Below are 11,380 nucleotides of genomic sequence, written 5' to 3' on the forward strand. Positions count from 1 at the left end.
AATTTTGTTTCTGACAGAGCGTGATCCTCCATACTGACAAATCATGCAAACCTAATTACTTTTACCTCCACACTTTACCAAATCTAATTGTAGTGATTTTTACCCGGTGTATTGTTCCTTTGCAAATATTTAGACAGACTCTAATTTGACACAAGAAAATTATTTTTTTACAGTTAAAATAGGAAAAATGAATGCAACATGCATTACAGCTCATATTGCACAATTCACATTATTTTGTAGATCGGTAGGGGGTTGGGTTAACAGCTTCTTAATTCCTTTGTTAATTTTTGGTGTCCCTCGCCAAATGCCATCCTTTCAAAGACCATAATAAACTCAAAGGAGGGCCTATTGATCTTTTAAACAATTTGCTATAGGGCTTAAATGAAGCTCTTCTTAGAATCACTTTTAAACTAATCTATGAGAAGACATGTGTACATTCATTTGTTGAAATTCTAGTGCTCTTAATCGCAGTTAAAAGATGCAGCAGAGATGATGGAATCATCTTTTCTGAAAGACATTCTTGAAAGCCCCTAGGATTTATCTACCGGAAGTCTGGATTTTTCACACAAGTTCATTATTTCTATTTCATTAAAGGAATTTTATTTAGCTAAGTTTTACAATCCAACACTTTGGCCCATTGTAGAATTTCAGTAATGTTTTCATAAAATTTTACTAGATCGAAAGGGTTTCCCTGTCGATTTGTTGCTTCATTTTCCAATGTAACTCTCTTAAAGTGCAAGCTTTGTTGTGATTTCAAAGCTTCTAGGTAATAAAGACAAATTTTTATCTTCCTTTTTCTTATTTTTTTGTGAGTAAAACAAAATCTGATATCATGCATCTGCAGTTCTAGTAAGATCTGCTAATTCTTGGATAACATAGTGCATGAAACAGATCTAATATGAAATCAGTATTAGTGACTTTTCACGGTAATCCCTTATACACGTTTCGCTCACTTTTGCCTCTATTCTCCTTTTCTTTAACCCTTTTGTTGTGGCTAATCTCACTTGTCTGGCTTAATTACAATAAACCCACGTGACAAAGAGTGCGAAGCTGCGTCTGTCGCTGGCATGAGCCTTGGGTACTTTATAGCTGATAGTACGACTTTGCTCTTAATACATATTACCATGTAATACATAAATTACCATTAATACATAAAACCATGTAATCTAACAATTAATCACAAATTATTATCTGCATAATCAGAATATTAGCTTGAAATAAACGGCAAAAATAAATGCGGAAAATGTTCGTATTTCATATCTATCCCTGTTTTCATCCATCTTATTTTTTTATCGTAGCAAGGAGTGCTAGACTACGTTTATAATGGGCACCATACAGATGATAATATGCCTTTGCTCAGTTCTACCCCAATTTTTAAGGAAAATACCTCAGAGGACGGTTCTGAAGCACATCCATCTTCTTCCTCTACCAGCCCATTTGAGTCGCTGTTTAGCAGTTTTGAAATCGGCAATTAAAGCCTCAAAATTTCGCCAAACAGAGAAGCAATTCTAAATCCTAAATAGCCATCTAGTATTTAAAACCGTCCAAAATTATTAAAATTTTTACTATCAAGCTGTTCCTTGTGACATTTTAATTGCTTTGCATTTTTAGGGGACTGGTGATACGGTGTGTACAGTTTGTTAGTGAAAGATCTGAAGTAGTTTACTTGTGAGCAAGGCCTAAAGTTTTAATTTGTTATTATTGTTACAAAGTAAAATTTTGAGAATGTGCCATCATACTTTTGCTTTGGCCAAGCATTTTTGCAATCACATTAATTGCAACTGCCAAGAGATTTTTATTCAGAAAATCGTCACTAAACCCAAGTTCTCTTAAATGGGTTATCGGCGACTTGAATTTTCCTTCAACAGTGACATTATTAAGTTCTGTTATATCAAGAAAAAGATTCGTAAGTCATTCATATCTGGAAATGTAGGTTTGCTTAAATAATATGCTAAGACAACTGATTATAGGGGTTTTTTTTAATAAAGAGGGCGATTGTATTATTCCACTCTGCTGTCTCCTTAATGACAGTGCTCTTCATTTCAAACACAGTATGATTCACAAAATTAATGCACGCATTACTGAAATATAAAATACAGCCAATGTTGAAACAATTCACTTCGTGCACATCAATTTATTAATAATACAGGGTGATCAGCGAATAAGCCCTGATTTCAAAATTAAATATCTCTACAACAAAGATCGATAGAATTATGCTGTAAACTGTACGTGTATTAGCAAAACTGTAAAAATGGTGTACAAAAATTTAGAAAATTTAGTTACGAAAATCGTTAACAGATGGCGCTCTAATCGCAATGACCTATCAATAACCTTTAAAAATGTGCTTTGAATTCTAAAAGGATCAGAACGACTACTGGCTAGTGAAAAAAAAAGCCTAGCGTAGAAAGTGAAATAATGTATTCCATTGAACAACGTGTTTTTTTGGTTCTGGAATTTCACCAATTAGAACACAGTCCTACAGCAACACGTCACAGTTTTCAAAACCGATTCAATGTTTCAGTTGGACCCGATGCGAAAATTATTCGCATGCTCTTCGCGAAATTTGAACGGACTGGCAGCGTGGCTGATGATCGAAAGGAAAATGTTGGGCCTAGGCAAACTGTAGTCACTCCTGAAAATGCAGCCAAAGTTTCTGGGATTGTTCAGCAAAGTCCTAGGAAAAGCATCCGACGGATGGCATCAGAGACAGATTTGAAGTATACGAGCACGCAAAAAATATTTAAAAATAGCCTACGGCTGTTTCCATACAAAATCCAAAGTCATCAGGCCATACCCATGAAAGCTGTGCAACAAAGGGTTGACTTTACGAATCAGATTAAAAAAATGGTCAACAACGACAGATTTGATGTGAGCTGCATCTGGTTCACAGATGAGGCACCTTTTCATTTGAATGGAGTCGTTAATAAACAAAACTGGAGATTTTGGGGTACCGAAAATGATCATTTGTGTGAAGAGAAAGCACTGGATTCGCCTAAAGTAACTGCATGGGCTGCGGTATGCGCCAGAGGCGCTATCGGACCATTTTTCGTACGAGAAACGATAACTACTGAACCTTACGTTACAATTTTGGAACAATTTGTCAGCACTCAACTAGCGTTGGAGGATTGACCAGGTATCGACTGGTTCATGCAAGATGAGGCTCGAAAACATCGAACAGATAAAGTTTTTCGCTTTCTTCATGAATACTTTGGAAATAGAGTAATTGCGTTAGATTATCCGCAATTTACTGACATAGGAATAGCGTGGCCTCGATAGTCTCCCGATCTGAGTCCTTGTGACTTCTTTCTGGGGGCGCATTGAAAGACACTGTCTGTCGAAACAATCCCGCTACTCTAGATGAGCTTGAAGCGCTGATTGATGTTGCATGTGATTTCATTTCCGTTGAGACATTGCAAGACGTGATGTCAAATTTCATTGTTCGTTTACGCCACCTCATTGTTTCGAACGGTGAACATTTTGAAAAAATTGTATTTTGATTGCAAAGGCTGCTTCACTTTATTGTTTTTTTTTTTTTACTCTTTTCAGAGAAAGAGTTTTCAGCGCAAAGCGCCATCTGTTAACGATTTTCGTAAATAAATTTTCTAAATTTTTGTACACCATTTTTACAGTTTTGCTTATGAAAGTACAGTTTACCGCATAATTATATCGATCTTTGTTGTAGAGATATTGAATTTTGAAATCAGGGCTTATTCGCTGATCACCCTGTATATTATTTCAGAATACCACACACACATATGTTTAAAATAACTTTTAGCGCAACTTCATGCTCCAATCTGTTGCCACAGAGCTAATTAAGAAGAGAGACCTCGAGACCTAAGTAACATTTCAATGAGGCATAACATTTAAATTACTTAATGCTTTACCACCAGTCCTTCAAGAGGGTTTGAGCAAGCTCATGACATTGGGTTATAAAAGTAAGCGTATAATCATATATAAACAAAACATTAAAATATAATACGAAAGAGTTTGTATATTTTAAAAGGTTGTGGAGACATTAGAGTTTTTCTATGGAATTAGGAGATATGAAAAATGAGCAACGCCTTCGGCGGGAATCTAACCAAGGATCTCTGGAATACGCGCCCAGCGTGCTGATCATTAAATTACGAAGGCGGGAGAAATACCTTATATACTCCCCCTTTTAAAGGGCGACTGGGGTTTTAGAGGACCCAGTCACCTAATCCTGGGTGTGGAGAATCATCATCCACCACCCTTTTAGTTCGGGCGCCACTGTAGAGACATTAAGTATTTTTATGAAAGCAGGAGATATGAAAAATGAGCAACGCCTTCGCCGGGAATCGAACCACGGACCTCTGGAATACGCGCCCAACGTGCAGACCACCACACTACGAAGGCGGGAGAACTACTTTATAAAGTCTTTGCATAGATTAACAAGAATACCTAAGTAATGGGGATATGTATCTGAAGAGTTTAAAGAAACATTCAAAGTAAAAAAAAATTGTTTAGTTTGAAACTAAAATTTCTGTTACTATAACTTACAGTAGTTAAATTCCAAAAGCTTAGAAAATGACCTGCACAGAAAATCAATTTTCAGTTTTCAGCTCAAGAATTTTCATATTTTAGTGGTAAAAAGTTCAGCTAAGGTTACTAATTTTTCATTTCGCTGGGGTATATAAACGTTCATTTACTCAAATATTGTTCACTAAGAGTAAACTAGGAGTTGAACGATTAGAAATGACTTAAATGACATCTGTTTGTAAAATGTCTTTTTTAACGCATTTGAACAGTAAAATGCAAATTAGGTTATTGAGCAATGCGTAGCTTTCCAATTCTTGTCTTGTCTCAGTCCCTCGCAGATTAGTTCATGCATCGGAATAAAACTGATAATCTGAATGCAAAATTTTAAGGTTATTTGCAAGCATCATTATTCATTTGCAATTCTCCGTGCATAAGAGAACAATAGTATTTTTAACAAAATGTTATTTCAGTTCTCCAACTTAATCTGCTATGGATTTTCTTTTTGTTGCTTCAAGAATGTCTGATGTTTTCAACTTTATTTCTAACTTAATAACTATTTTTCGAAAGCACGCTATCCTGCACTTGATGACAGACATATGACAATGAGCTACAAATATTTTTATTGTGAATTGCTATGCGTGAGTTTTATTGCAACACCTGTAAAGTAGTTTCCTCTTATTTCTGATTGTGTTTCTTTTCAAATGTACATTGCTCTTTCTGTTGGTTGCGGAAGTCACTGCATTGCATAGGAATTACGGTTGAATGATATTAAGGCTAATCTCATGCCATATTTTGCAGGAACAAGCTAGGTAATTCCGATTCATAATGAACGTAAAAATAATCGAAATATATCCATTATTCAGTGACAAACGTTTGCTACTGAACTGAAACAATAAACAAAAGTGTTCATATGTAATTAATTAGCGTTACGAATCAAGGTAGTTATTAACCACTGAATCAATAAAGAGTATGCTCTTTTCATAATTCTATCAAAAATAATGTCTAAAAGTTTTGTCTGCATATCAATAACTATATTTAAATTTAAAATGATTCTATCTATTGAACTGTACATAGCACAAACAAGTAGCTTATAGCCGCAAGCCAACTGAAAAAGAAAATACAAATAACTAAGATGACAACAAGTGGTTTCAAATGAGTTTAGTTTTCTGTATGACTGACCATTTCAGGAAATTGATATTCAAAGCGACCACTTTGAGACGAAATCATAACGATAAAGCTCACTGTCAACTGAATTTTACATTTTTAAATTTCTGGCTGTTCCAAGTGTATGCCTTACAAAGTATTAAATTCTGGTAAATATAATAAAAATGCTTAATGAAAGCAATCTGAATTTTATCCAAGCTACAGTAATCATCATTATGCAACGTTTGGCTAAATTAATCAATTAATAAGCAGAAAAAAGACTTAAAAATAAATGAAATAAAAAGGTACTCACGGTTTCTCTATCGCACTGACACTGGTATCCCTGATGAATGTAAATACCGAGCAAAACCATGATGCCCACAATGGTAGTTATTGCCAGAAGCGTCAAAGACAAGATGCGGGCTATTTTTAATTTTGTTGAAACTGGCTTGTCATAGGCCTTAAAGAAGTAAAGAAAAATACACACAATTAATTGATCTTTATTTAATTAGCTTAGCATTAATTAGTAAATGCAACATTAACGAAATATATATATATTTGACTTTAAATCAGAGATTCTCAATTTCTTTTGTCCTACGCATCCCTTCAACCATTGCTAGAAGATCATCCCGTCCCTTCCTTTCCGAAATTTGAAAAATACATATATACAGTTATTTAGATTATTTTTAACATGTTTTGTAAATTAGCAACGATAAATACAACAAATTTTGATAAATACCAAAACTTGAATGAAAGTATTTTTTTTTATATTCATAAACTAAAATTAAATACTGAACAGTTAAAAAAAAGGCTAACATTCCCCCCCCCCAGAGGGGAAATTACAATTGAGAACCGATGCTTTATATAGCACATAAACTCATTCCTCATTATTTGAGCTCGTGTGCTACATAAAATAAACGAAAATTCAGGTAAAATAGAAGGTTGTAACCATTTTCAATAAAATTTTATCCGTATAAATAAATTCACTGATTTAAAATTTATATCATCCTGTTTTAAATTTGATTTCATCCACCCGTTCGGCAATAAAAAGTAAGGAAAGAAATTAATTGCGCAAACACTTTTTCTTTTTAAAGTGCTTGATTTAGACGATTATAGAACATAGTCTGATCCATTTATTGTGTTTTATAATAACTGTATGTATACGCTCGTCATACACTTATGCCGCCATCTCACACAAAATGCAGTTAACTCTTTCTCGAGGGTCACTGTAGCAAAGCACACAAGCCACACAAGAATTATAGATTTAGTGAAAAGATAGTAAGCGCTGAGGGCTTGGATGTTCACAAACTTTTCACCGAAATCCGCATCCACACAAATACCAAAGCATTAACACTGAGCTGAAATTGTTACCGAAAAATTTGGCATACCCACAAACCTACTGAAGAAACTTTTTGTGGGTGTTTCAATTTACGGCCACACATTACCGTGAAGGATAGCTCTCTTATTTTATTATTTTTTTTAACCTAAGGGACTATTGTTTTCGTTTTGCGATTTTGAGTCGAATCACTCTGAAAGTACATTTCACTTTTCAAACTGTTGCCACCAAATATTATCGCCCTGTATTATATTTGAAGAAATTAAATAATGAAGAATCTGCATAAATGTATGTATGTTTCTGGCATTCTGATAAAACAACGGTACCTAGAGCCATCCAGTTTTGAATACCGTAATCTTCCACCGAATATGGGTATCTGGAAGCGCAAATTTGAAATTTGGAATTTGTTTTACGATCGATTTCATATTTTGTAAAACTTTAACTAATTTTTGTTTAACAAACTCAAGGATTTCAAAATGAGCAAGGGCAACGTTGTATAGAAAAAAAACTTTTTATCTCCAGCGCGCAGAACTGTGTATCGGAAATTCTAAAGATATGCTCATTTTAAAATTATTTTGCGACATTGCTATTGAACTGAATTTTGTGTCTTAAGTGCAAAGAACGTGATATTTAATAAATAACGGTAACACATAAAACGTTAAACAAACGCCCCTTTGGATGTAATTTAAAATCTGAAATCTTTCAGTTTTTCTATTTTTTTATTTTTATTTTAAAGAAAGCTTTTTGGTGACAATGAAATGACAATGAAGAATTTCAGCAAACAGTAACTGCATTTCTCAGCAGACTGGAAAGGCGGAAATGTGTACGGGGATTAATAGAAGCCAGTCTTCCAGTATAAAAAGTACCTCAGTGCCATAAATGTCGACATAAGAGCCCAAAGTTGAATTTTAAAATAAAAAGTTTTATTCAACTAACTCATTTGGTTCTTTCCTTATTACCAATGAGAAGTACCTTTCTGGACGTGTCTAGTATATATTAATTTTAATATCATTTTTAATTCTCTGATTTATACGGTATACTAACATTCTTAAATCTTTAAGTACCATTGCATACCTTAATAAATTTAATGCTATACAAACGGTTTATTGCGAAACTCTATCATTTATCACACAGCTATTATACGAGACAGATTTTAAAATTAGTGTGTGCGCAATTTTTATACATCATTGTAAACGGTTCGTGGTATGTTATATGCAAAAACGCTGTTTAGAAGATAATTACACTTTTGAAATATAAGCAGAAAGTATGTGATGAAGATGGCAATCTTTTCCAATTGACAGAACACTTAATACAATAACGAAAGAATTTTAGATTTTATATTATGATGTTGATGAAGAAACTTTATTAACATTCACCTTTTAATTTCAGGTCCATATCTAGTATTTTTCTGAGAATTTGTAAAGGTACTTTTTTTGATAAACATATCAAACACGCACATCATCTCAAAGAAGTAATATTTGGTTTCTCCACATAGGTTTTGTTATTTCAGTTGCAGAAACTACTGATCAGCATTAGAATGTCTTTGGAAATCGGAGAAACAAATTCAAAAATGTATTGAAATTGAAAAATAGCGTGACACACTCTTAGGGATTTCAGCAGGGGCGTAGCTAGAGGGGGGCAAGGGGGGCATTTGTCCCCGGGTGCAGAATCCAAGGGACGCCAAACTGATGTTACGACATTTTAGAATTAAATGTTTTCCATCCTTGGCAAGCAGTAGGGGTCATTTATCCCTGGACGCTGAAAACCCTAGCTACGACTTTGGATTTCAGGACATACTTGTATGTAGAGATATAATGCTTTAGGAAACATTGTAGCACGCGCGGGATACCTTTTCTGTGGAATTTGTGTGCTTGCGAATGGTTTTATGAATTATTATAAAACTTCGTTAAATTTTAAAATAAAATAGAGTTAGTTACTTATGAATGCAATATTATTCATGAAACAGTACGATGGATGTTACTCATAAGTTATAAGGAAAAAATTTCTGGTTTTCACAAGATGAACATACACATTTCCAGTTTTAAAAAGCTACAACTTTCAAAGTTATTCATACATAATTTTAAGATTCATTTTTAATGCCATAAGAATAATGTTAGGAAAATTTTGGAGTCATTTCTTTTTAATATTTGAGAAATCATTTAATGGTATGGTTTTAAATTATTAGTGAGGAGAGGGAAATTGGAGCACAGTGAATTTGACAGCATTTTATTAGAAGCTTAAACATATGGGGATATAAATATTGGAAAAATATTAAATAACTTTTATTTATATTTTATAAAAATCTTTCAAAATATTGATAAGAAATAGTAAGAAAATGACTATTAAACAATTAATTTTTATATGAGACATATGAAATAAAATTCAGAAAATTAAGTTCTATTCCGTTATGACATTTTTTTTCCTTTAAAGATAACTTTTAAAGAAAATAATCCATTTTTCACCTTCTTCTTGTACCAATTAAATTTCTTTGACGTTTGAAAAAAGTATACAATAAAATCGGATGTAATGTAAATATCTATATAATCTCCCTTTCTCTCTCTCTCTATATATATATACATACATGTATATTTACTCTGTAAGACTTCCTGGCGTATTTTCGTGTGAAGATACTTCGGTTAGGATACATTATATCATGTATGTGAAACTTTTGTGAGTTTATTGTGTGCCTAACAAAGGTTCAAGAATTATGAAAAAATAATGAACTGAATATTTGCAGTATTATTTTTCCTATTATTATACTTCTTTTAAGCAGCATAATTTTTTTAAATAAAAGGCTAAATTATATAACGTACAAGAAAATTTTAAACATTAAGTGGCTATATGACTAATAAAAACGAGAAATTTTGAATGAGATTTGTGATAGCAAATTTTTGAACGATTACAGATCTGTTAAATTAAAAATAGAATTCTTAAAACCATTTTCCATTATCTGTTAGAAAGGAAAATTTGCCAGATAATAATAAAATTTACAAAGATGAGTAGTGCGTGTTCGATCTGTTTTACAAAACTTTTCCCATAGTTTCTTTACAAATTTTGTAAATAAAATTAAAGCATTAGGCTTACCGGTGGCAAGCTGACTATACTGTTTGAATCATTTCTGTAATCCACATTCGAACTTTCGTCAACCGCAACTTTTGTTTTCTCCATCATGTCCGAGTGAATAGTTCAGCTTACCTAACGATACTGAATTCTTCTGAAGCTGAAGAAGGAAAGCAGAGCTACAGCTCGGCACAACTCGCTTCTAAGCGGGACGAGTTCGTGAATATGGGACATACACGAAGCGCACCAGTCAAAGACCTCTCCATAGAATATTGCACTTTTTTATTGTATATTTATTTCTACCATTTTGCAACTGGCTTCTTTTTCTTTTTTCCTCCTACAGGATGACTGAGGTGGAACGGCGAGGCTCTCACACACCCGCTTTGGGGTCACGTGACGTTTTTTGCCGTTTAAAAAAAGAAGTTATATTTTTCTTTTCCTTTATGAAGTTAGAACTTAAAAATGTGTCATTTCTTATTGCAGCGCCTAGTGGTTACAGGTGGTTGACGTTTTTTAACTGGAGTTCAATCACCTGATAACTACAGAAAAACTGTCGGCATTTCCATATTTTGCAACTGGGGCTTATCGATTATCAAAGAAGACAGGATTAGTAGATGAAGGAAAAGAAACCAAGTTAGTTTTGGCCAGTGGAAATGATGCAATCAAATAATTCTTTTCCGTAAACAAAGAGAAAAACGTTCACGTTTCTTTTAAATTTACGGAGCCCTTTCACATTTACTCAGCAGTTGCACAATGAAACCGTTTCTCTGTATTAAACAGTTATCATTTGCAATGATAGTTTCGCTTTCAAACAATGACTCGGATTATTTGAGCATACGTTTATAAAAGTTTGGTTTCTATTAAGAAACTTTAAAATCTCATTTACAATCAAATTGTAATAAATCGAAACCAGAAGAATCCAAGAAAAATTTCAATTTACTTTTCACAGGCTATTAAAAAAATTAATAACCCAATCAAACGAGCAAATCTGTAACATATATTTTGGCAGATATAAAGATCCTTACTATTTCATAATATAGTTTAGTGAATGACTTACAATAACTGCTTGACAGAAGTAGTTCTCCTCAGATTTTTCCAGTAACACCAGAAGATTCGGATGCAGTCTGTTCTTTGCTTTCGTCTCTACTGAGGGTACGAGAATCAATATCCTCTCCATAACAGCATTCTTAATGGAGTATTTCAATAACTGTTTGTTAAAAGTACACTTTGTGGTCTGCTTCTATGATTATGAATCATATTTAAATCTTTGGAGGTTAGAGACAAGGCGTATTCTGTTTTTTTTTTTTTTTTTTTTTTTTTTTTTTTTTATGTTATTAATGCTAC

General features: G+C 33.3%; 1 protein-coding gene across 1 annotated transcript in view; it reads right to left on the bottom strand.

Moving 5' to 3' along the window:
• The window catches only part of LOC118188755 (uncharacterized), a 45,313-nt gene extending 35,052 nt beyond the window's left edge, over positions 1-10,261 (bottom strand). Inside the window, exons 1-2 of the mRNA XM_035359256.2 lie at positions 10,061-10,261; positions 5,954-6,100 (exon numbers count right to left, since the gene is read on the bottom strand). Of these exons, the coding sequence (XP_035215147.1) occupies positions 5,954-6,100; positions 10,061-10,147 (234 nt within the window). The 5' untranslated portion in view covers positions 10,148-10,261. The remainder of the gene's footprint in view (positions 1-5,953; positions 6,101-10,060) is intronic.
• Between the last annotated feature and the right edge of the window lie 1,119 nt (positions 10,262-11,380).

The sequence above is a fragment of the Stegodyphus dumicola genome, chromosome 1 (genome assembly GCF_044657685.1).
Source record: "Stegodyphus dumicola isolate Sdum_Otavi_A_Nest chromosome 1, ASM4465768v1".
NCBI lineage: Eukaryota > Metazoa > Arthropoda > Arachnida > Araneae > Eresidae > Stegodyphus > Stegodyphus dumicola.